Below are 26,178 nucleotides of genomic sequence, written 5' to 3'. Positions count from 1 at the left end.
TGGGGCGCCTGGGTGACTCAGTGGGTTAAAGCCTCTGCCTTCAGCTCAGGTCATGATCCCAGGGTCCTGGGATCCAGCCCCACATTGGGCTTCTCTGCTCAACGGGGAGCCTGCTTCTCCCTCTCTCTCTGCCTGCCTCTCTGCCTACTTGTGATCTCTGTCAAATAAATAAATAAAATCTTAAAAAAAAAAAGACTTTATTTACTTATTTATTTTTTAAAGATTTTATTTATTTATTTGACAGAGAATACAAGTAGGCAGAGGCAGGCAGAGAGAGAGGAAGGGAAGCAGGCTCCCTGCTGAGCAGAGAGCCCAATGCGGGGCTCGATACCAGGACCCTGGGATCATGACCTGAGCTGAAGGCAGAGGCTTTAACCCACTGAGCCACCCAGGTGCCCCAAAGATTTTATTTATTTATTTGACAGCAAGAGAGGGAGCGCAAGCAGGGGGAGTGGGAGAGGGAGAAGCAGGCTCTGCTGAGCAGGGAGACCATGCGGGGCTCAAACCCAGGACCCTGGGATCATGACCTGAGCCGAAGGCAGACACTTAACTAAGCCATCCAGGCGCCCCCAACTCCCTTTTTAAACAGGAATAGGTATGGCTCTGGGCCAAAAAAAAACTTTATTTATTGGCACTGAAATCCAAGGGTCATGTAATTTTTAATATGTGTGCTGCCGAAGCAAGCACAGGGTCATGTAATTTTTACCTGCCATGAAATCTTCTTCTTCTTTTGATTCCCCCTGCGCCGTACCCCACCCCCCTGCCACAAACCATTTAAAAATGTAAAAACCATTCTTAGCTCTCAGGCTCTACAAAACCAGGCCAGATTTGGTCTGTGGCCCATCGTTTGCAGAGCCCTGGTCCAGAGTTTTGAGTATGAAAATTTGAGGGTACTCAGGTATGTGGGAGTCTGGGTTTGACGTGGAATTGACAGACTTCTCAGAGGAACACACCAGGAGCAGGAAGGTCAAAAGCCCCAGAAGTTCCCAGATCTTTCCAGCCGCTGCCATTCCCCCTCCACCTGGCTGCGCAGTGCCCCCCAGCACACACCTTTTTGTGCAATTTGAGCTGCTCCTCACTGTAGCGGAGCACATCCTTGATGAGGTCCTGTAGCTTCCGGGTCAGCTCCAGATGACAGAGTGCCAGCTTGTCTGAGGAGACGCGGAAGACCTCCCAGAGCGGGGCGAAGGTCCTGGAAACAGGGCACACCCAGGGTCCATCAGCCCCAACTCCCCAGGGTCCCCTCAGAGAGGCACCTACTGTGCCCAGACCCTGCTAAGCACCTGCACCACAACTACAAGGCAGGCCTGGGACGGATGGGGAAACAGAGGCATAGGAGCCTCCACAACTCACCCAAGGCCCCTTTGGAAATGAATTATCAGAGCTGGAATTTAAACCCAGGCCCCAAGGTCCTAGAGTCCTCACTCCGGACTCCAGGCCCTAGCTGATACTCAAGGGCACCCAGGCCCTGCAGCCATGCCAGCCTCTTTGCTCTTCCTTGAACATGCAGAATCTATGGATGCCTCAGGGCCTTTGCACTGGCTGAGCTGCCTTCCCAGGTCTCTGATCCAGATACCCCTGTAGCTGGCTCCATCTCATTACTAAGGTCTCAGCTCATGGAACCAAGCCTAATGCCAGAGGAAGCACCTGACCTCTCACGCTCCTATTTCATCCTCTTCCTGAAGCTTTTCACTCTAGGAAAGGACTTTTGTTCATGTTTGTAGTTAACACCTGTTTTGCCACACACCCCACAGGTAACATGGCATGAACATGGCATGAAGGGGACTGGGGGCTTTATCTGTCTTGATTGCTGCTGTGTCTCGAGTACCTGGAATGGCACCCGGCACATAGCAAGTACTCAGTAAATACGAGTTGAATGAATGAATGAGGTAGTAAGTGAATGAATGAATTACATTCCTCTGTCTATTGAGCCCCTTAAGTGGGGGAGGGTTGACTCCCTAGTCTACATATCATTTGTGTGAAGAGACGTCCACCCAAGAGTGGGCTCCTGATACCCCAGGACCCTGCAGCCTCGGTGACCTCCCCCCACAGCTCCAGCCTACTCACCCCATGGGGGTCCCATTGCTGGCTAGTTTGGAAAGTTTTGCCATTGCCTTTGAGTAGGTCTCCTCGATGGTGGCCCTGAGTAGAACAGAGAAAAGATGCAGAAGGTTCTGGGCCTCCTTGGGAGACACTCCATCCCCCTGGGTCTCAGTTTCCTCATCTCAAATGTCTGAGCAGTAGCTCTCAAAATGATGCCTCTGTCCTGTACAGCTTGGACAGGTCTTGCGAAACAGCCACAGAGAGAAAAACCTGGTTATAATCTTTTGAACTTTGCTTGGATTTAATGGGCGTTCAGCTAGTGAGCGGCCGGGATGCAGAAGGCTGTCTGACAGTTTGAATGTATTATGTTTTCTGGGATATGGATGTTGGAGCAGTTATGGGCCAGAATGGAGATGACTTCATCATACATGTGTTCTATCGTATGAAACTGAGTTTTCAAAATTCCCTTTGTAAGTAGGTCATATCATCTCTTTAGGAGGAGGCGTCAGAAACCTGAGAATGGTTGACAGGCGGGCATTGGGGCTGACAGTGCTGAGAACCCCTGGTTTCCAGGACGTTCAAGCAGGTTGGGTGTGGAGTGGCTGTAGTGGCTTGGGCAGGGGAGAGGTGTGGAGGAGCCAGGGCGGAGCCACGAGGTAGGGGAGGCTGCGGGGGACTATGGGGCGTGGCCAGGGGTGGGCGGAGCGTGGGGACCTCACCTCTCCCGGATGAAGTCGGCCAACTCCTTGGTGGAGATAGGCCCCTGCTTCACGCTGTGGTACAGGACCTCAAAGCCATGGTTCTTCTCACCCTGCAGGGGATGGGGGCGGAGGCTGAGTAAAGGGCTGGAGGAGACCTCACGGTTGCTTAGCAACGGGGGCGTGGCCGGAGGAGCCAACCAGCAGAAGCCCAACCCCTTGGCAGCAGGGATTGCTTCAGGCCTGAGCCAATCAGCCTGTGGCCTATCCCCTTGGTCACAAGGATTGGCTCATGGGCCTTACGTTGGCCCAATCAGAGAGAAGCCTGGAGGTTTTGTCCCATGGTTGAGGGAGAGATGTTCTCTTCCGCGGGTTGTCTCTGTTCCTTTGTTTCATTGTCTCTCTATGTTTCTCTGTGTCTTTCTGCCTCTGTTTCTGTCTCAGTCAATCTCTTACCCAGCTTTTCTGTCTGCGCCTTTCCATAAATGAGGAATTATGGGAGCATAGAAGATATTGGAAGCCACGTGGAAACCATGATACTGGGAAAGAAGCTGAACCTGATGGAGTCTGAATAAAAAGTACGCTGAGTCGAGTTACTGGAACAAACCAAGCCTGAAAGCCGCATTTCCCTACAACATTTCACCTTTGTGAGCCAATATAACCCTTCTTGGTTAAGTCGCTGTTTTGTGTTTCCCTTTAACATAGAAACACCCTCTCTGAGACCCCCTAGAGCACAGTCTGGGGCTGATGCCTCTCTCGGGACCCAGCAATGTCCAGTATAGGGTGAGGCCAAAAAGGGGATTGGAGTTTGTGGAATAAATGAACAAATGAGCTATTCTGCTGTCACCTAGGGCTTTTGGGAAGAGTGCCTCTATCCGGGTGCCTCCCACCAAACCTCTTTCCTCCCAGTCCTGGGGTCATCATGGTGGGGGACACAAGGACTGTGCTGTGTGATCTGAGCAAGTTACTGTCCCTCTCTGAAGTTTTAGTGGCTTCATGTTAAGATGGGACAGGGAAGTCATCCACCATTCATATGAAGATGAAGTAAACACCAAGGTGATCCACATCAGGGTTCCCCAAATTCCCAAAGGCAACCCTAGTTTTTGCTGATTAATGGTATTAGTTAACATTTTGTGTTAACTTTGCTCATTTCTTCTCCAAATATGTTGACTTAAAAAGGCAACTTTTACCACTATTCTAATTGGAAGCCCTGGACCTGATGCCATAATGAAAGGAATAGGGAAAAATAAGGCAACAACTGTTTTTATCCCAGCCAGATCCTGTGACATGTGAAAGGCATCACGTCTGAACACTGAGCTGTTCATCAAAAAGGGAGATCAGCTGGGGAACTGGAGACATCTTAGCACCAAACAGGGCCTTGTGAGTAGGACCAAAAGAAGATGCTTGTGGGGCAATCTAGCATTATTCAACGTCCAACACAAATCACTGAAGTGATTAATAGTGGTTTCCTCCATCTTCCTCCAACCTGCTGAGTTTACCCTCTCACTTACCTGGAAACCAGAAGGCTGAAACTAGAAGTCATAACAAGATAACGCCTCTTGCTGCATAAATGGAGAAACGAGGCTCAGACAGGCAGACCCAACCCAGCCTGAAGCTCAAATCTCCCAAAGGTCATGCCTCATTCTAGAATCGTTGATAGCTCCCTATTTCCCACCAGCTGCTTAAGTGTAAAGCCCTTAGCTTGAAATTGTCTTTCCAACCTCATCTCCCAGAGTCCTCTTGGCCTCGCCATAAAATGGCAAGGAGTGCAAAGACAGGCTGTGCCTTCCTACCACAGTACATTTGCCTAGGCTGTTCATGCAAACCAGCTCACCAGGCTACATCTCTTCCCACCCATCCAAATCCTTCCACCTCTCAAGGATCATTTCCAGGCCCACCCCCTTCAAGAATTATCTCAGACCCTCACTTTCCTGAATGTTCAGAGTTGTTCCTTCTAGCTCCCCAGGAATATGTTTCAGAGCCTCCTTTTATACATTGGGTCACTTTGAGCTGGTGACTTCCCCTCTCTGAGCCTCGGTCTCCTAACCTGACAAAGGGGGCCAATGACAGTACCCACCTCCGAAGGGTGTTGTGAGATGACGCTAGGACAGTGCTGAACCCAGGGCTTCCGGCACCATGGTGAGGGCTCAGCAAACAGACCCAGTGCCAATCCCCCCAACCCCACCCAGGGGATCCTCGGGTAAGGCTGCACCAGGCACTGCCGCCCAGGCCAGCATCTGGGTCTGACTTGGAGCCAACCACTGGCCTGTTTCCCAGACCTGGCAAGGCCCCCAGTGGTATCTGCCTCTCTCAGGCTGTGCTGGCAGCGAGGGTCTTAGGAGGGGCTGTCTTGGGTCTGTGTCTCTTATCAGAACCTCTGGACTCCAGTCTCGCCCCTATGTCAGCCCCAGAGGGATCTTTCTAACACAGCTTGATCGTATCCCTCTCCTGCTCATACTTCCCCCATGGCTCCCCAGTACCCTCAAGGTCTCCTGCCTTGGCCCAGCAGGATGCGGGCATCCCTATCCAGCTTGATGTCCCCTAACTGGAACCTCCTTCAGGCCAGCCAGGGCACCAGTGCCACCCAGCTAAAGAGTCACCAATACAAACAATTGATCAAAAGAAACATTGCCAGTGACAGACATCCCAGGATACTCCCTGAGACCTAGGGAAACAGGAAATTCATCCCCTTTCTCAGATGGGAAAACTGAGGCTTGCTGGCACAAAATCACTTGCCTAAGGGCTCTCAGTAGAGCCCAGATCAAATCCTCAACTCAAAGCCCTTATCCACTCCGCACCAGGCTATCTTTGGGTGGGGAGTGCGCTGTGGGTGGCTTCTATTTTCTCTCTGCTGATCTGAATTTTCTGCAGCAAGCTTGCATGCCTTATGCAATTAAAAAGAATTTAAAATAAATGTAGGTGCCTCACGCCATTAAACAGATTTTAAAATAAATGTAGGTGCCGTTGTCAGGGTTCCAAAACGTGGGCAACAAATTGATCATCGAATAGTCAACCCCTCTTACCTAGAGGCACCAAAAGGGGGCTCAGAGAGGAGCACCCCTTGCTGGGGTCACACATTCAGAGACAAATCCAGGGAATCTGACCCTTGGGCAGAAGATGGAGATCAGGCCCCATCCCCCCTCTGCCCTCACCCCACAGCCCTCCCTGCAGGTGGCAAGGGGGTGAGGCCCCTTTAAGAAAACAAGTGGCAGTAAGAGGAGCCCCAGCTGGGGAGGGAGAAAGGGAGGGAACAGGCCTGTTGCCAGGGGCAACCAGTTGCCTAGCAACAGGCTTCTTCTCATGCAAGCTCAGGGCCCAATTGGGGAAGGGGCTTACAGCCCTGGTCCTTCCTAGACCCTTCAGTTCATACATCCTCTGTGGCTCTCCATTCGCCTGCGCCTGTAAGAGGAGTCCTTGTGCCCTCAACTGGTCACTCGTGTCACACTTCTGGACTTTCGCTCAGGCTATTCCCCCTGCTGAAATGCCTTTCTTACATCTTGGAAAATCTCAGCCCTCAAAGCCCAGAGGAAACATAGCTCAGTTTCCTGACGCCTCCTCTGGTTGCCCCCAAGGCTGAGCCCAGCCCTGACCCTGGAAGGCTAAAGACTTCTGACTGGCTCTATGTCTCCCAGATTGCGAGCTCCTTGGGGTCAGAGTCAGCCTCTTGGGGGCTTCATGGCACCTTCCACAGTTGGTTGGGTGTGGAGTGGTAGTGGCAGGGAGGGAGGGAATGAATGAATGAATGAATGAAAACAAGTTTGTCTCAGCCCTCTTGGGTCACAGTATGTGTTCCTCAGACCAGAAGGCAGAGGGGTGAGGCGGCCACTAGGGGCCAAGTCAAGAAAACCCCCAACTCTCCAGTATGGGAAAGATGTGGAAAATCCCTGGCTGAAATGACCCTGGATCCTGGAAGTTCACTCTGGCCCAGCTTGGAGCCCTGATGCTGCATTGTCTCACCGGGCAATTTGAAATAAAAGAATCCTACTCTGGGCCTTAGTCTCCCCATTGTTCAAGCTGTGACTTGCTTAAGGTCACAAGGCCCATGAAGTGGGAGGGTGTAGATTCAAACCCAGCCTGACTCCTCCCACTTTAATTTCTATGAGTCACAGAACCTTCACCTGTCCAAGGCTCTGCCCCTGAGCCACCAAGTCCCCTCATCTCCATAAAAGGCCCCATAGCCCTTCCAGAAGCCCTCATCAAAATAAAAGTGGGTCTTACTTACCCAAAAATGCTCCCCAAAATACGACATCCTGATGCCCTCTGTGGAGACCCCCACAGGCTCCTGTTTAGTGCCTGTCCAAAGAGAGAAGCAAATCTAAAGCTATGGCCAGCTTGGGTCGAAGGAGGGGAAATTCCAGTTGTCCTCCCCATGGAGGAGGAAGAGAGAGGATGGAGGAGGAACTAAAAGCCCCAAAGTTGGGAGCATGCCAGGGCCCATGAGATGATTCATCCCCAGCCCTGGCCCCCAAGTAGCCCCCATTCTAGGGGGACAGATCTGGATATAGATGCCCCAAGTTCTATGGGGTCAGAGTTGGACTGGATAGAGGAATAGGGGCTGGGGAGCCTAGTCCAGAGGAAGGGGCATGGGAGTTGGGGTTTTCAAGCTCAAATAAGAGTTCACTGGGGGGCAGAGTACTGGATGAGCTCCAGCCTAAGCAGAAAATCTCACAGATGGGAAAACCAAGACCCTCCCCTCCACCCCCATAGAGGGGAAGCCACTTGCCAAGGTCACAGAGACAGGAAATGCCAGTAGATATGCACCCTGGGCAAGCTGAATCAAGACCGGAGCACTCAGCTCCACGCTGGGCAGCTCCTGTGGGGAAAGGGTCTGCTGAGAGATGGGCACTGGGACTGTGATCAGCCACATGGGGGCTGGGGTCCCTGAAGTGTCCCCAAGGATCCCTTGGGATCTCCCCGATCCCTCTACAACAGTCCCCGCCCCATGCACACTGCTGGAACGGAGAGCTTACCCCTCACCATGATGACCCATCTGGCAATGGTGACCCAATGAGTCCCAACCCTGACTCCCAGAAGCCAGTGTTCACCTGATATCTGAGTCACTCTATCCAGCTCTGTGCCTCAGTTTCCCCATCTGCAAAACAAGAGGGAATGCCTAGAAGGGGTCTTGCTGGGGGAATCCAGGCCTCCCTGCAGAGGGGGCTGGGCCAAGCCGCCCGGCAAGGGAGGGACACTTGGTGTCCTTGGCACGTTCTAGAGGCTGGGCTTGTCACAGAAGCCCACAGGCCTCATCCATAATTCATGACCCCTCAGGCAGCTCAGCAGCAGCTGGGAGCCCTGGAGGCACAGTGGCAGCAGGGACAGGACTGGTGACAGTAAATGGGAAAACTCCTTGGGTCTCACAAGGAAAGGACCAAGCAAGGACCTTGGACAAGGCTGCCTTCACTGAGCCTCCGTTTACCTAATCTTGAAAGTGAGTTTAATTTGAACCATTGTCCTCTAGCCCCAGGTTCGTTGACTTCTATAAGTTACCCAGCAACCACTATGTATCCATAAGACAAGGACAATGTCAGAGTCTGTGAGATGATTCACTCCTGGGTCTGGTCCCTGAGAAGCCCCCAGTCTAGGGGCATAGAGCTAGATGCAGACATACCAGCCTTGCAGGCTCAGGGCTGGGCCAAATGGAAGAAGGGGCTGTGGGAGCCTGGACCAAAGGAGTGGGCATGGGAGTTGGGGGGGTTGAAGCATGAATAGGAGTTCACCAGGCAAAAAATTATTTGATTCCACAAATATTCCCAATGACCACCCTGGGCAGTGTGATGTTGGGGCCCCTGAGAAAACTGTCACTGACCCTGTCCCTGAAGAAACTCTGGTGTGTGGGGGGAGGGCATGCTGTGCTGACAACCGAAGGGGGAAAAGCCCTCAATTCCCATCTCATGTCTTCATTTCTGGCCGGGATTTAGGCCCTAAGAATATCCAAATCCCTTAGAGCTGCGCTGACTGATATGGGAACCACTAATCTCATGTGCTGACTTAATTTTAAACTAAGTAAAATTAAATACCATGAACCCCCCACCTCCTCAGTGGGACCAACCTTGCTCCAGGGCTCAGTAGCCTCACGGGGCTGGTGGCTGCCATATTGGACCACACAGGTAAGGAAAGTTCTGCAGGAAGATGCTTCTTAGAGGATCTGAAGAGCCAGTGGGCCCAAGTTCCCCAGAAACCGGGGATCTCACTACAGTTTTCACAACTCTGGTAGACGGCCCCTCCCCCACTATATACTGAAAGTCAGTATGTGTGCGGCACTGTAGCCAACACCCCCCAACAGGTACCAGCTCATTTATCCTTCATAGCCACACCATGGGGTCTAGTCCCACCTTTACCAATGAGGAAACTGAGGCACAGAGAAGTAACTCACTGACCTGAGGTCACTGTGATTTTGTCCCTGGTCTGTCTGCCAAAGAACTTCTGTTTGGAACCACTGCAGGTGGCTCTGGGTCTCCGTGTCCCCTCTATTGCTCCACGGCCAGCCCCGTCACTCAGAACCGTAATGGAGGGCAGGGGGCCAGAGCCAAGAGTGGCTCCCCCCTCCGACCCCCCCCCGCCAGTTCCTGCCCGGCCCAGGAAATGACACCTGCTGCTTCCCTCCGAAACCCCAGCCAGGCAGGGGGTGGGGAGGGGGAGGCTTCTGTTCCTGAGAGGGGCAAGGAAGGGCAATGGGGGCCTCCAGACAGGGCTGGAACTCACCAGATGGGGCAGCGAGTAGAGCTGGGGCCCCTCACAGATGGGGTGGGCACCAGGAGATGGCCACGCGGCCCTTGCCACTTCCGTGAGCACCAACCCGGCGGAGGCCTGTGTGCGTGGGGGACAGGAAGCTTACCCTGCCCCGCCTACCGCCCAACTGCCATCTCACCTCCCCCACCAGGCCAGCACCCCTGGGACTTCCTGGGAACTGGGCTGGCCATGGATAGGTAAACTGAGGCACCTGAGCCTGGGGCCCCCAGCCTGGGACCCAGCAAATAATAATCATGATGACAATGATGAAAAAATAGCAGGCGACACACAGCGTCTGTCCCGGGCTAACCTTTTCCACATCCCACCACCCCTGGGGGTGGGTTAAGGATTCCTGCTTCACGGAGGGGGAACGGAGGCTCAGAGAGGGGAGTGGATAGGCTCATGTCTGTACAGCCGAGGCTCAAACCTAGGGCTGCATGAAAACTTTCATGGGCCCCCTTCCTCTAATTTAAAAAAAAAAAAAAAAAAGCATTTAAACTATATGTTACAAATTACATTGGCACAGAGATGAATATATTAATATTCTGTATTAAAATGTATTCCTTTACCCCAAAGCTCATCAGGGGCCTCTGAAAATGTTATGTCCAAGACACAGTCTCCTCTGTATCTGATGGAGAAAATCGTTTGGCTCGAACCCAGGACTCTGGGCCTCCAGAGCACCAGGGCAGAGCCCAAAGATGGACAGGGACTTGCCCTAGGTCACACAGCAGGCTATCAGCTGCCCAGAGCAGAGGAGAGTCCTCCAGGGGGTGCCTGACACCAGGCCCAGGCACTGCCTGGAGATCCTGCTTCCCCAGCACCAAATCCCAAAAACCCACAGCTCTGCACCGGGTGGAGCATGTGAGCAGGCCCAGGGAGCAGATAGAACAAGACAGGGATGGAGTCAGCAAAGACGGCAGAGCTCTCTGGCTCTAAGCCACCTGTCCAGAGCCCCTGACCTCGCGTGCTGTGACCTTGGGCCTCCCCTGACCTCGGCACCTCCAGGGTCCTGTGAAACAGTCCCTGACATTTTACTTCCCCCAGACTCCAGCCTGTGCACAGTGGGGCCAGTCTGAGATTTTTCTCTTCCTTCCCAGGCACTAGCCAGCCTCTTGGCCATGCTGTTTCAATGACCTGTCCTCTCATGAGCCTCCTCTCTTCTAGGCCCAGGTACCAGTGAGTGACCTTTACACAGTCTGGCTTGATTCTTACAGTGGCACTTTGAGGCAGTGTCTCATCTTGGCCCTCACCCCCATGGGGAAACTGAGGCACATGCCCCAGGTCACACAGTGACCAGGCTGTCAAGCTCAGGAATTTTTCCATTCTCCCCAACTAGGCACCTCCCTCTTTGTCATCTATTTGGCAAACACTTATTGAGCACCAACTGTGTACCTAATTGCCGGGCTCTAGAGACACGGCTGGCAACACCCTGGCCGACTACTCTCCTCCCTGCTCCCGGTCAGCTGTGACCCCATTTACGATCACTGATATTGTAATTACTGTTTTAATGACCATGTCTGTATTTACAGGGCACCCATCTTCCCACATCTCCTCTGATCTTCCGAGGGGGATCCAGCCCATTCCATAAAAGAATACACCAAGGCCGGGGGAGGCAAAGCCACACATGGGAAGAATCCATTTGAACCTGGGGGTGTCAGAACTCACCCCTGTGCCCACTGCAGAGTCGGGATAGGCTGGCCTGGTGGCTTCGACCTCCTCCTACCCGCGACCCCACCCAGGAACTGGCTCGCTCCTGGCGTGGGTGACAATATATGGGTCAGGGTGTGCCCCAGGCAGTCCCACTGGTAAGACCAGGGTAGTGGAGCCCCTGTTTCAACCATTGCAGCTTGGTCATGTGTCTTACTGTCTGGGAGAATAGCCTTTCCAGCAAGGCCAGAGTGACCACGAATCCATTTTGCAGTGCAGTAAACTGAGGCTCGGAGGCCAGCAAGGCAAGTCAGGGGGGTCTCCAAACCCACTGCCTTCTCACCCCCAAGCCACTGACAGTTTAAGCAAAGGGGGCAGTTAGAGTTTGGCATATGATGGGGTGTGTGGGTTTCAGAATCTGTAGAATACAGCTTCTGAAGCCCTCATCCCCATTTTCAAAGGAGAACACCGAGGCTCACAGAGGTGCTGTCACCTGCCCAAGGTCACCAGTGAGGCAGGTCCATCAAAGCTGCCTCCTGGTCCCCACTGCGGCTGGGGCAGGCAACTCCCAGCTTCGAGACAGATGGAGGGGCCGCCCACCCCACAACCCTCCTCCGCACCCCACTCGCAGCCAGCCTCCCGCAAGATCCTAATTTACCTCGATTTATTTTAATCCCCAAGAACAGATGCTGCTGCCCACCCCCCACTGAGGCAGGGACCACCCCCAAGTCCATGCTCTGGGCCCTTTCAGGCCTGGCCTGGCCAGGCCCTGTCAGGCAAGGGGCCCAACACTGGCCCCCTCCCCAGAATTCCAACTTTGGGGGTCCCTGCCGAAGATGCCAGTAAAACACCCCCCAACCTCATCCTGGCAGTAAGAAACTGGGACAGAGCAGTCTAGAAGAGGGGCCCGGGGACCCCCAGCTCCTCCTCCAGGCTGATCAGGGTTCACAGTGGAGAAAAAAGGGAAGGGGGTCCTTCCATCTCGGTCCTCAGGGGTCTGCAGACCAGAGCTGGAAAGAGGGAAATTGAGAGTGGTTTCCACTTCGGCTGTCCTGGGTCCCAGACTGGAGGGAGAGCGGCACCCCCATTTTTTGAACCCTGGAACCTACACCCAGATCCAGGCTTAGAATAAAGGGATTTGGGGAGGGGTCTCACGTCATAGCCACCCTCCTGCACGCTCTGGTTCTAGGCCAGGAGACGGGGGACGTGGAGAGGGGTCCCTATCTCCCTCCAAAGACCGTCGACGATGGCCGCTGGGAGGCCGGGGGGGCCCACCGCGCAGCCCCCCACCCCCAGTTTGCCATCCCTCGTGCCCCGCCGCGCCTTTGCCCCCAGTGGCCTCCGGGGCTACCGGGCGCGGTGTGCATGAAGGGCTGCGCGGACCAGGGTATGGGGGGGGGTCCCGGGGATAGCACTCACCTCCCGAGCTCTGGCCGAGCCCCGCGCCCGCCGCCACCTGCGGCTCGGTCTCTGACACCCGAGCCCGCCCCGCCCCTACCTCCGCGGTTGCGGCGCGGCTGCCGCCTGGCTCCGCCCTCGGGGCGTGGCGTCCAGAGTCCCCACCCACAAGACGCCTCCCGGAGGCAGGGGCGGGCTTGGAGTACGCGCGGCCAGCCATTGGGCCATTTAGAAGCTCCTTCAGTCCCGCGAGCTGATTGGTTGATCCAGAAACCAGGCAATTTATTACCCCTCCTTCCACCACCCGCAGTGTATTTGCATAAGTTAAAGTAGCAGGCTCATCTTCCGCCACCTGAGACCCAGAGGGAGGGGGAAGGGGTGATTACAGTTTATTGAGGTCCCACTGTGTGCCAGGCACTATACTGGGCTCATGTGCTGTCCCCCCCCACCCCAAAACTTGCGGGCGGGACGTTATCGATTCCCATTTTACAGGTGGAGAAACAGACACCGGAAAGACAAGAACTTGCCAGGAGGCCACACAGCAAGTCCACATCCTTGAAGGCAGTCTTGGGATCTGGCCCCAGGGCTGGGAAGAAATACCCCAAGAATGCTATCTTGTCACAAATCAGAAAAGCTTCCATCTCTCTCACCTGGGCCCCCATAAATGAGATTTATACAACGCTCCTGCCATTCAACCCTCCACTGGAACACTGGGGTGACCTCCCCGCCCCAGGCCTGCTTCTCCACTGTTGTCCACTGCTTAGCTAGGGCAGCCCAGGAGCATGGGCCTCTGGAGTCCCACAGTCTTCTTTTCCCGTCCTCCACGTTGGTCCTGCTGACGCCGTGTCTCCAAAACACCCCACTTTGTCCATTTTCCTGTATCCCCCTCCATGGCCCAAGGCCAGGCCTACAGGCTGTCTTGGCTTCTTAGTTGGACCTCTTGTTGCCTCCACCCCTGCCCAGAAAAGTCTCTGCTCCCATGGCAATTATAGACTTTTTTTTTTTTAATAAATGATTTATTTTAGAGCTGTTTTTGACTTACAGAATTATTGTGAAGATAGTACAGAATTCCTGTGTATCCCACACCTAACTTCCCCTATTATTAACACCTTACATTAATATGGAACATTTGTTACAATGAGTGAACTGATACTGGGACATTATATTTTATTTTTATTTTATTTATTTTTAAGATTTTATTTGACAGGAGGAGCAGCAGGCAGAGGGAGAAGCAGGCCCTCCGCGGAGCAGAGAGCGCGATGCGGGTCTCGATCCCAGGACCCCAGGATCATGATCTGAGCCGAAGGCAGAGGCTTTAACCCAGGAGCCCCCCAGGCCTTCCAGGACCCTGGGATCTTGACCTGAGCCAAAGGCAGACGCCCAACCGACTGAGCCCTCCAGGTGCTTCCAGGACATTGTTATTAAAGTCCATGCATTATTCAGATTTTCTCTGTTTTCCCTAATACCCTTTCTCTGCCTCCAGACTGCACGTTACATACAGTCCTCAGGCCTCCTGAGACTCCTCTGGGCGGAGAGTTTCTCGGATTTTCTTGCTGTTGATGACCGGGGCAATGTTGAGAACCGGTCAGGCGTGGGCAGAGAGACACAGTGAGAGAGGGAACACAAGCAGGGGGAGTGGGAGAGGGAGAAGCAGGCTTCCCGCCCAGCAGGGAGCCTGATGCGGGGCTAGATCCCAGGATTCTGGGATCGTGACCTGAACCGAAGGCAGACACTTAACTGCTGAGCCACCCAGGCGCCCCTGTCTCGTGTTTTTTCAAGGCTGGCTTGGGGGTGACAGCTTTAGGGAGGAACACAGAGGTGAAGCAGCCTGCTTGTCACACCAAGTCCAGGGCACATGCCATCAGCCTGACTCTTCACAGTGACGTTCACCTGGATCACCTGGCTGAGGTGGCCTCTGTCGGGTGTCTCCACCGCAAAGTCACTCTCTTCCCGGGGTTCTGGTGCTTTGCCTGGCGGAAGGAAGTTACCACGCACAGCCCATACATACTGAAGGGATGGGGAGTCAGGCTTCCCCCCTGCACAAATTATTTTTAATTCCTCTCATCTCCCTGTTATCCTTCACATCAGTATGGATTCGTGGATATTTATTTTATACTTTGGGTTAAAATCTGATCTCACTTTATTGATTTTCCTACTCAAGTGATTTCAGCTTTGGCCATCAGAGGCTACTGGGTTGGTTCTCAGGGCTCTTTGACACTCCCCCATCACATCCGTGGTTTTCCCCTCTTAGCACCTCCTTACTTTGTCTTTACGAAATGCTTCATGCTCGTCTCCTATATTTCCTGCTCCAGTCCTAGAATCAGCCTTTTCTCCAAGAAGCAGCCTTTTGCCGGAGAATACAGTTGTCTCCCCTTTTGCACAGTGTGGTCACCCGCACTCCAGACACAGATGATAGCGCTTCTGACATACGGTCAGAAGGTCAACAGCAGCCTCACGCTATGTCACAAAGCCCAAGTCATTCACCTCGCTCCATGTCCTCACGTAGGCATTTTATCATCTCCCATCATCACAAGAAGGGTGAGTACACAAGATGAGAATTTGAGAGACAGACCACATTCACATAACTTCTATTATAATATTAATGTCATAATGTGCCTAATTTATAAATTAAACTTTAGCATAGGTATGTATAGGAAAAATCATAGTATAAATACAGGGTTCAGGGCTCTCCCTGGTTTCAGGCATCCGCTGGGGATCTTTTTTTTTTTTTTTTCTCAGATTTTATTTACTGGGGCGCCTGGGTGGCTCAATTGGTTAGGCAGCTGTCTTCGGCCCGGATCACAATCCGGGGTCCTGGGATCGAGCCCCTTGTTGGGCTTCCTGCTCAGCAGTGGGGGCTGCTTCTCTCTCTGCCTCTGCCTGCTGCTCCCCTGGCCTGTGCTCTCCTGCTGTCAAATAAAATCTTTAAAAAAAAAAAAAAAAAAAGAAAGAAAAGATTTTGTTTATTTGAGAGAGAGTGCACAAGCACGAGGAGGGTCAGAGGGAGAAGCAGACTCCCCGCTGAGCAGAGAGCCTGGTGTGGGACTCGATCTTGGGACTCCGGGATCAGGACCTGAGCTGAAGGCAGACGCTTTATGACTGAGCCACCCAGGCACTCCTCCACCGGGGATGTTGGAACATATTCTGCACAGATCAGAGGAACACTGCTGCGCTAACACAAACTGAGATCGGGGCATTCGTGTGCTGCTTGCTACTTCGGATCATTGCTTCTAGGCCTCACAGCTGACAGCAAGGACACAAAATGTGTCTATTACCTGCATATATACACACACCTGTAAATAGCTCCACACCTAACGGTCTGCATCTGAATTAAGTTACACATGAATTCATGCAGACGTCTCTACACCTCATCCATTAGCAAATGGATTCTTCTAGCCTCCTCCCCTTGCCTGTCTAGAACCTCCACCCCAAAGTGAAAAACCTGGCTCCCATCCTCCACCCACCCCGTTAACTTAATTGCTCCATTCCAGTGCACACTACGGTGGATCCAGGATGTCTACCTGGGCCCGTGGTGAGGGTTTCAGACAGGGATGGATCAACTTCCTCCCTAGCTCCAAACCCTCCTGTAGGGCTTGGCACCCTCAGTAAAGACACCATGCCCTCCCACAGCCCTCCAGGCCTGTGCACCCGGACACTGTGTACAACCCTGTCCTCGTCTCTCCCTGCCGGCTCACTGCTGACCTGACAAAATCAATCCCACCTCAGGGCCTTTGCCCCTGTTGTTCCCTTGGCTGCGGTGCTCTCCTCCCAGCTCTACATCTGACCACTAACTCAACTCTTAGTTTCTACACAGAAGCCCTGGTCAGGCTTCCTTCCAGTCCAATGCTGAACCCCCCCACCCCACCCCGCCCCAGGGTTACGGCATGGCTGGGAGTCATCCCTTCCCCCAAAAGGCTGGAAGCCTCGTGGGGGCCCTGGCAACACTCATATGGACCAAGTGTATTTACACTCACCATACACATCTCCCCCAAGCCCCAGGCAGGGGGAAGGGGGTGGCGGTGGTGATTCTTTTATTTTATAGGACAGGGTACTGAGTCTTGGGGACAAGAAGCTACTCTCTGAAGTCACACACCAAAGATATGTCAGAGACAAGAATTAACTCAGGTTCACTGGTGCCAAAGCGCCCACCCACCTTGACCTCAGATCCTAAAACAATGCTGAGGGGATGGGGAGTACGGGATGCAGAACTCTTTGTTGCAGAAGGAAACCTGGGGGTCCAGGCCAGTTTTCTTATTTCTGAGATGGGGGGGAGGGAGGGTCTGGGAGCACACAGAGAGGATAAGTAACATCCCTCAGGTCACCAGCAGTACAACCATTTCCTGAGCACCTACTATGTGCCAGGTGGGGGAAGGCACATACTCTGTGTAGGTGGGTGCCGGCCTTGACCTGTCCTGGCAGTGACCCAGACTATTACAGACTAGAAGGAAAGAGGAGGGTGACTTGCTGGTGGACAGGGTGGCATTTTAAAGGGAGCAGTTCAGGAAGAGCCAAAAGTGGGGGTGGGGGGAGTAGGTCAGAACCAGAGGGAGAACAGGGAGGGCTTCTTGGAGGAGGGGCCTTAGCAGGTGGGGCCTGGAAGATGAGAGCTTATCGCACTGTTCTTACAGGGAGAGGCAACCCTCCCCTCCTCCACCATTACCTCCTAAGAGCCCCGTTCTTCCCAGAAAAGCCCCCCAGCCTCCCCTGCCCCCTCCCCAGCCCCTTGAAGGGAAAGTCCCAGCTGCTCAGCGGGGTGTCTAGGCAGCTAGAGGGCTAGCCCCATCCCGCAGCCTCCCCTTGGGGAGCTTCAATATTACCAGTCTTCTTTCAGTTCCTTTAGAAGACCAAGCCTGGGCCTCTGTGGGTCCCCTGCCAGGTGTGCTCTCCCTCTTCCCCCAACAGTGGCTTAATCCTCTGCTTCCTCATGGGGCCTTTTCTCACCCCCAAGCGGCACATGGATCCTCCTCTGGCACCGTGCTCCCCCCCCAATCCCCACCCGACACTGTGGGTTGTTGTAGCCTCCTGTGTGACTCCCCCACTTGCCCATTTGCCCCGTGAGGGCAGCACCTAGCATGCTGGCTGATGCGTGGCCGGCTGGTGGGCATCCCAGGGAGAGGACACCGTGGGTGCAGAGGCCTTAAGTGTGATCTAAATGTCGCAGGAACATGGCAAAATCAGGGGGCAGCTGTGGCTCCGGCTCGGGGTATCAGGGAGGGGCTGCCCGTGAGCTGGCTGCGCAGAGTGGGTGCCCGGGCCAAGGTCGCACAGCTGGCTCCCGGCGCATGCTCCAGGCAGGGCCCCCAGGTGCTTCGGCTGCTGTGGGGATATTTTTAGTGCGCACTCAGGCAGAGGCTGGGCCAGACAGCTGTCAGGAGGGATTGGGGGAGAGGGAGGAAGTAGACAGAGAGAGAGAGAGAAAAAAAAAAAAAAAAAACCAAAGAGGAGAAAGCAGGAGAGGAGAAGAGGGAGACCCTAGGGCCAAGGCCTTCCAGCTATAAATGCCCTAGACCGGGAGCCGAGCTGGCACGTCACAGCCCACAGTTCAAATTGAGCCTACAGCAGTAGTCGAGTAGCAGTAGGCTCGCGCAGTGTTACTGGAATCCAGTCTTTTCCATCTGTGTTCAGCTCCAACGGCAGAGTTGTCCGAACTGAGAGCACAGGATCCATGACACTGAAAAAAATTCACTGTCTGGCTCTACAGAAAAAGTTTGCCAAACCCTGACCGAGACAAAACTGTCTTTGCTGGGGGCACTTGTCAGTAATGAGCTGATTTTCACCATTTCTGATTCTTCTCCCTTCAGGTACAAGGGAGGAGTGCATCTCAGCTCCTGAATCAGGCAGTCACGTGACCTGCTTTGGTCAAAGAAATGAGAGAAATGGGATGTCACTTCCTGGTAGTTAAGCCCTTAAGAACCCCTGCCTGATTCACCCTGTTCCCATCCCGCCTCGCCACCTGACGTTCTAGGTGGTAGGAGCCCTGTAATGCTGAGCGGAGTGACAGTGTTGAGAAACACAGCAACATCAGAATCAGAAGGGCAGGGAAAGATCCACCTGGTATTAAGGGCAAAACCCAGACCCACCCCACCCCCGTTTATTAAAATAAAAATACAAAGTGGAGTTCTTCCTAGGAATGTAAGGATAAATCAGTGTTAGAAAACCTACTAATAGTGCTTAAAAAAAAAGACAAACTTATCCTCCAGTGGTTCTTAACTTTATTTTGAGGCCCCATTATTAGCTGCAAAGAAGTTTAGACTCTATCTTCCTTGTGAATTAAAAGCTCTAATTTGAGGGGCGCCTGGGTGGCTCAGTTGGTTAAGTGGCTGCTTTGGGCTCACATCATAATCTCAGGGTCCTGGAATTGAGCCCCATTTGGGGCTTCCTGCTCAGCGGGGAGTCTGCTTCTCCCTCTGCCCCCCTCCCCCGCTTATGCTATCTGTCTCTCTCTCTTTAATAAATAAATAAAATCTTTAAAAAAATAAAAGCTCTAGTTTGATAATCCTTATTTCTAAAAATATATAATATAATTTTATTAATGTAGATCAGCTTTCTTATTTGCCAGGTTTTTCTCATCCCTTAAAATTTTCAGCATCTAAGCATACATGTTTAGATATTTCCTATAGATAGCTTCAAATTTTGAATTAAAAAAAGGTAACAGTCTACCTTTTGTCCTTTAGCTTGACCATTTACATTTATTGTAATTGCTGGCAAATTGTATGTATTTCCATGATCTTATTTTGGGCTACTGGAACCTCCTTTGCTATGGAAGAATTATTCTGGATTATTTTTCACTCCAATTTTTGCCCCCTAACAGTTTGGAAGTTATAGACTAGTTCTATTCTCTTAGTATTTACCATGACTATTAATATCTTCTACTCCACTCAACCGAGTACTATGTCCCACTCTCCTCAAACAATATAGGCACAGCTCAGAGATACTGTGGGTTCAGGTCCAGATACTGACCACAATAAAGCAAATATTCCAATAAAGCCAAACAAATGAATTTGTGGCCTCCCAGTGACTGTAAAAGTTACATTTGCACCATATGTAGTCCATTAACCATGCAATAGTGTTACGTCTAAACAACGCACATACCTTAATTAAAAATACTTTATTGCTAACAAATGCTAAACGTCATTTGAGCTTTCAGAGTTGTAGCCACGGATCACTAACAAATAGAATAAGAGTTTGAAATATTGCCAAGAATTACCAAAATGTGACAGAGACAGAGTGAGCATCTGCTGTTTGAAAAATGGCACTGGTAGACGTGCTCAACAGAGTTGCCTTCGATTTGTAGAAACGCAGTAAAATGAGACTGGCCTATACACAGATTTTAAAACCTTACTCAACTATTTTTTGCCCTTGTTGTCTCATGTAATTGGGACTTTAATCCTACACAGTGGACTTTACAGTTCTTGCTAATGAAGGTGATGTTCCTTCAGTTGCATTTCCCACCTTTCTGCTGTCTCCTCCTGCATGTCAACCCACCTCCCTGGTTCATTTTCTTTCTGCCCTAAACAGCTCCCTCAGCATTTTGTTCAGCGAGGGCCTTCCCTTCTCTGTCCTTCTCAAAAGATATTTCTGTTGTGTAAGCATCTCTGGGCTGCAGTTTTCTCTCAGAGCCTCTCCCAGCCTCCCTGGGTCCTGAGTTCTGGGCCGTGGGACTGAGAAGGCTCTCCAACGTCATTCTCGATTTCCTTGCTGCCTGTGGTTTTCAGTCCTGAATCAGCTGTTTTTTTATATACCTTGCTTATGTGGCTGGCTTTCTGAAACCTGGTAAATTGGTGTCTCTCATCCATTCTGGAAAGTTCTCCACCTTCATCCTCTTCAGAGTTTGCCTCTGCTCTCTCTCCATCTCTTAACCTCCCTTTTCTTCCCGTGTTTGGGAAATTCACCGCACTCCATCTTCTAGCTCACCAGTTTTCTCTTCGGCTAGCTCAAATCCACTGTCGGCCATGTCCAGTGTTCAAAGTCTCCACCATCTGCTAATTTCTCTTATTTCTATTTGGCTCTTCCACTAATGTCTTGTTCTTCACACTTCAGGATTAAACACACCAGTTCTGGGTCTGATGATGCCGACATTGGAGGTCTCTGCTGCCTTGTGTCCCCTGGCTCCCACACACAAGGACACACTATGACTTTGATGCTGGCTCATTCGCAGTTCCTGGGATGGGACTGGGGGAGTTCAAGGCTGGGGCTGAGGGCTCATCCAGCAGACCTCCACGGTCATCACCACCCTGGACAGCTTTAGACCGTTTTGTTCAATCAAGGCCTCTGGCCACGCAAGGAACGCTGGGAGTTGCACACTCCAGCAAGGTCACCATACACCAGGCTAGATTCTACCCCCTCTTCCTCCCTACAGCCAGGCTAGAGATAACCAAGTTTCCTTTCCATTCCTGGGAAAATCTTATTTTGATTTTGACTTCACCCTCTGAGGTCTTAACAGAGCCACCATACTGAAGGCCCAAGAAGACAGAAGACCAAACCCGCCTTGTCTAACACAGAAGCTGCTTCCTTCCTGGGGCTCCTGCCTAGGCTGACATTCTGGTCTCTGACAGCTCCTTACCCTCTGGTTGCTCACAGACACAGTAATCAAGACTTAACTCATTTTTATCCAGCAATTTTCATTGATTTTCTGGGAGGATCAGTTTGAGAATCTAGTCTACTATCCGGCCAAAAGCAGAAATTTTTTTTTTTAGGATTTTTTTTTACGTAATCTCCACACCCAACGTGGGGCTCAAACTCACAACCCTGAGATCAAGAGCCACGCGCTCTACCAACTAACCCAGCCAGGCGCCCCTGAACGTTTCTTACAGCATGTGTTTGGGCCCCCTCCGTGGACAATTTAGAACTCCAAAAAGAGTGAGCATGTGAAAACAGCTGGGAATTTAAGAAGGGAAAAAATAAAATTAAGGAGAAAGAACCTGCTGAGCAGCTATTAAGACACACAGGACTACACCAGGGAAATAGCCAGGAGAGGACCAGAAAAGCCGGTGACGGATTAGAGCAGATGCAAAAAACAGACGCCAGCACACTAGGGTCTTAACTCAATAGGGAGGAGGGAGCATTTCAAATCTGTACCCAGCCTGGGGACCATCCACTGGCTCTTTGGGCTGGGGCAACCCCTCCATCTCTCTTCATCCCTAAATAAGGCCTAGATGGATAAAAATAAAAGTTAAAATTATAAGCAGAGAGAAAAAAAAACAAACACGGGAGAATTTGTGCCAGCTGCAAGAACAGCCTCTCAAAGCATGAAAAGAAAGACATTTAAAAACGGTGGTTTGAAAACCATAAAAATAAAATGTTTACAGAAAAAGTGCTCATGAAATTGAGAGGTCGATCTGGTAAAAAAAGAAAAAAAAGCTCACCACAAAAAGCTTAATGGTTAAGATGGTAAATGTTAAGATGTTTTTTAATACAACTGAAAAAATTTTAAAGTGTGTTTTTTTAAAAGATTTATTTATTTGACAGACAGAGATCACAAGTAGGCAGAGAGGCAGGCGGAGAGAGAGGGAGAAGCAGGCTCCCCGCTGAGCAGAGAGCCCGATGTGGGGCTGGATCCCAGGACCCTGGGATCATGACCTGAGCTGAAGGCAGAGGCTTTAACCCACTGAGCCACTGAGGCGCCCCTTTTTAAAAGACTTTATTTGTCAGAGAGAGAGCGAGCACACGCACAAGCAGGGGGAGCAGCAGGCAGGAGGAGAAGCAGGCTCCCCACTGAGCAAGAAGCCCGATGCAGGGCTCGATCCCAGGACCTTGGAATCAGGACCTGAGCTGCAGGCAGACGCTTAACCAACTAAGCCACCCAGTCGTTCCTAAAAAGTATGTTTAAAAAACAGAATTATGATATATAAATGAGAAAAAGATACACATGTAAGAAAACAGTCGAAGCAGCCAATTACAGATAAACACATTTTAGAAAACCTGGTAATAAAACAAATGAAATGAGAAGGGGAGGCAGCACCTGTCACTCAACATTTGGCCGCAGTGAAACCTCTGGCCACGTGGCCTCACATATGCACAGTGACCCACCCTATGACCCGGGGCTGAGAAGTGCCCCCCTTACCTAGCAACAGGAAAAAGCCGGCAAGGGGCCATAGCCTGCGTGCCTGGCAGCAGAAGCAGCAGGTCTGACTGTCCCCACACCACATACCGGCTGGGCGCGACACCCGTACCCCCTTTCCTGTGAGTGGGTGATAGGCGGGTTCAGCAACAACCAAGTGGGTGCAGGGTCGCAGATCCAGGTCCCAGGTGCTGAGCAGCTCCCCGCAGACCGCTGCTCCCCCTTTCCCGGGGATGCAGCACTCTGAGCTGGGCCCTGACATCACCCACGGCACCCTGCTGAGTCCTGACCCCTCTCTGGGCTCTGGGGTGGGCTCTCCTGATGCCCTCTGCATTTCTCGACGGCCTGGCCCCGTCAAGTCCCAATATCCCACACGAGGACAGCCTGACAGCAGTTCAGCGGCTCCCACAAGGACAGTCAGGTCCCCCACACCAACCCGCCTGCTGCCACGCTGCCCGCTCTGGAATGAACCGTGTGCCCTCTGGGGCGTCTGGAATAAACCTATTTGCCGGCCACACGGGTAGATAAAGAGCCAGGCAGGCCTCCCTGCACTGAAGCTCCCTTGTTTGACAGGTCTTGGTTTCCCTTTCTTTCTTTAAGATTTTATTTATTTATTTGTTTATTTGACAGAAAGAAGCCGGCTCCCAGCTGAGCAAGCAGCCCAACACAGGGCTCGATCCCAGGACCCCAGGGTCATGGCCCGAGCTGAAGCAGACGCTGAACCCACTGAGCCACCCAGGCGTCCCTTGGTTGGTTTTAAGAACTGGCCTTTGGGACCACTTGTTTTTTTCCCTTCTGGCGCTTTAAATTCCCACTCCCGTGGTTTATGGTTAGCACTAAGCAACGAGCCCTGGGAACCCCAGGCTCCCATCCTGGACCCCAACAGAAGCAGAGCCCAACCAGTGACCACATGGCCCCGTGTCTGTTCCCCGCCCTCTCACTGTGTGGCGCGGGGGGTGAGGGGGGTGTCACCCTGCGGTCTCCAGGTCCTGTCAGTAAGAAACCTTTATTTTTTTCAGTTTTCTGATGGTTGTTGCTGAAGGGGGAGCAACCACAAGGGCCAGGCCAACCAGACACTGGACACTGGCCAGCTGAGATCTAACCAGTTCAAGCCCCCTCCCCCCAATTCCAATGTTTAAGCCCGACTCCCCATCCTGATGGTGTCTGCGAATACGGGGGTTCTGGGGGAGTATCAGGTAGTGGAAGGGGGGGCTCGCAATGGGATTCATGCTCTCCTAAGAAGGGGGTATGAGAGAACATGCCCCCAAACCCCCTCCCTCTCCACATGAGCACAGGGCCAGGAGGCGGCCAGGAGTCCTAGCCAGGACGCCTCCTCACCAGAGCCCGACCGAGCCGGCACCCCGACTCCCGGCTCCAGGGCTGTGAGAAACAAGCGAGTCCTCGGTGGAAGACCCACCACAGCCGCAAGTGGTGTCTCGGGCCACCGCAGCCAGGGAAGGGAGCCCCGTGCTGACCGCCTCCTCCAGGGCCGCCATCACAAAGCACAACAGCAGTTCCTTCTCATGCACTTCTGGAGGCTGAACTCTGAAATCAATGTTCCTTTAGAAAATTCTAGGGGGGGACCACCCCTCACCACTCCCAACTTCGGGAGGCTCCAGTGAGGGCCACAGGCTCTGCCTCCATCTCCATGTGGCCTTCCTCTCTCAGTGTCACCTCTTTTGTCTCTTACGAGGACAACTGTCATTGGATTTAGGGCCCATCCAGATAATCCCAAGATCCTTCACTTAATTCCATCTCTCTACTCAGTCCCACTCATGAACATCGGGTGACAGGACAGATGCATGCTTTCTAGGTTGCTGTCTAAGCCAGTGCACGTGGCACCTTCTCTAACGTTAAGTTCTAGGTCTCCCCACACGGGCAGGGGGTGGGCAAGGAAGGGGGATCTTTCAGGAATTGATGTCTTGTAACCTTTGGGTTTCCAATTCTTAAGACCTCTCTGTCGCGTGGGACTCTCTTGCCATGACATCGACCATCTCTAGAAATGGAGAGGAAACTGTTTTCCCAGGTTTGGAGCTTAGAGCCTTGGATTCAAATCTCACCCAGTCACAGACCCACGCGTGTGATGGAGGTCCAGCAGCTACCCAGGGGAACCAGCTTCCCCACTGGGAAAATCAGCCCCTCACGGTCAGCAGCACACAGCAGCCGCTGGTGGTCCCTGCCCAAGAGGCCCACCCACCCCTGGGCCTGTGTCCTTCCATCCGCAACATGGAGGCCGGAGCGTGCCTCACCTGGGGGCTCCTGCAGCTGCCCCTGAACTGGGAGGCCAGCAGAGTGGCAATGACACCCCCGGACGCCACCAAGTCTCCTGTCAGCAGAAGGAATGAAGGCTACAGCCGAGTGGGGTACCTGGTTTATTTCTGATGCGGGGGACTCTCAGGCAGTGGTCGACTCCGGGCTGAGGGGCTGGGTGGCGGGCACGGGGCTAGAACTCCACCTTGCAGGCGGGGAAGGCCTCGTCCTGCATGGACACGGTGCTGTTGCTGCCCAGCACGGTGATGCCCAGAGCCTGGTGCCGTGCGTGCGTCTCCTCATACCACTCGTGCATTGCCACCGAGTCGAAGGTGGGGATCAGGGTCACCTGCGGGTGGGACAGACGGCCCGGAGGTGAGGGAAAGCACCCTTGGCCCTCCTGGCCCGGAGCCCCAGCTCCACTCCTGGGACCTCAGGCCCTCCTCCTCTGAGCATGTTTGCTCAGCTTTCCCTCTCCCCCACCCAGATGTCTGTAGCTGGGGGCCAGCCCAGCCCTGAAGTCCCTCCTCTTCTCTGCAGCACCCAGGGGAAGGGAGCCTCTCACGACACAAGACGCCAGGCCTCCCTCCAGCTCCTCCCCTGCACCAGCCAGGTTTGCTCCACCGCCCTGCCCTGCGCCTGGGACCCTCCCTCCAGGCTCCCTCCAGTCTGCGGGGCTCCCGCGAGGCTGGGTGCCAGCCCGCTCACAGGCAGCACGAGGGCCAGGAAGCTCCTGCTTCCACCCAAACTTGTCTCCTGCTCCAAGGCTCTGCCTCAAGGCTTCCTCTGAGGACAAACGCAGCCCAAAGGCTCCACATTCCAATCTGTCAGCCGCAGGGACACCCCGCCTGTTCCTCCCGACCTAGCGCCGCCCCCAGGCTGCTGCTGACAGACCAGGTGGATGCAGCAGGAACAGAGTCCTGGGAGCAGGGGGGCCTCCGCGCCTGCGTTCACTTCCGTGGCCCTGGGGGCACAGCTGAGTCTCTCTGAGCCCCACTCCCTCTGCAGATGGCTGAGGGTCGCACAAACCTCATAAGATGACGTTCAACGGGAAGGTTGCAGGAGGCGTGGACCCAACCTTCTGCCAAGACTGCCTGAGGCCCTGGAGTAGTCACGCACCTGGAGGTCACGGTCCCACTGCTGCTTGCCAGCCAGGAGGGCGTCCAGGACAGCCCGCATGCCCTCTTCCTTACGCTGGTCCTGGCCACTGATGACGTAGCAGAGCGCACGAACCCGCCGGAAGAACTCCTCGTCCAGCAGCCGGGCGCTGCTCCCGCTGGGCAGGTAGGCCAGGTCAAGGTAGACGGGGGAGCCAGGAGGGGCTGCCGACCCACCTGGTCGGCTGCCAGC

The 26,178-nt window shown here is 53.1% G+C and overlaps 1 protein-coding gene and 1 long non-coding RNA gene across 11 annotated transcripts in view; both read right to left on the bottom strand.

The window, feature by feature from the left end:
• The window catches only part of LOC111143871 (FCH domain only 1), a 26,902-nt gene extending 14,857 nt beyond the window's left edge, over positions 1–12,045 (bottom strand). For 3 of the 10 annotated variants that reach the window (XM_022497866.1, XM_022497867.1, XM_022497865.1), the window contains exons 1-6: positions 7,712–7,777; positions 7,465–7,554; positions 6,964–7,034; positions 2,763–2,854; positions 2,068–2,142; positions 1,051–1,192 (exon numbers count right to left, since the gene is read on the bottom strand). In XM_022497866.1, coding sequence (XP_022353574.1) covers positions 1,051–1,192; positions 2,068–2,142; positions 2,763–2,854; positions 6,964–7,034; positions 7,465–7,554; positions 7,712–7,721 — 480 coding nt within the window. In that variant the 5' untranslated portion in view covers positions 7,722–7,777. The other 7 variants (XM_022497869.1, XM_022497868.1, XM_022497871.1 and 4 more) reach the window with 7 other exon arrangements.
• Positions 12,046–24,936: 12,891 nt separating this feature from the next.
• On the bottom strand, positions 24,937–26,178 carry LOC111144157. Its single transcript, XR_002640364.1, has 2 exons — positions 25,948–26,178; positions 24,937–25,177 (listed from the first exon to the last, which is right to left on the bottom strand). It is a non-coding gene; the product is annotated as an uncharacterized LOC111144157 (long non-coding RNA).

The sequence above is a fragment of the Enhydra lutris genome, unplaced genomic scaffold, assembly GCF_002288905.1.
Source record: "Enhydra lutris kenyoni isolate GAN:26980312 unplaced genomic scaffold, ASM228890v2 scaffoldscaffold10, whole genome shotgun sequence".
NCBI classification, from domain to species: domain Eukaryota; kingdom Metazoa; phylum Chordata; class Mammalia; order Carnivora; family Mustelidae; genus Enhydra; species Enhydra lutris.
This window is presented reverse-complemented; position numbering and strand designations above follow the sequence as displayed.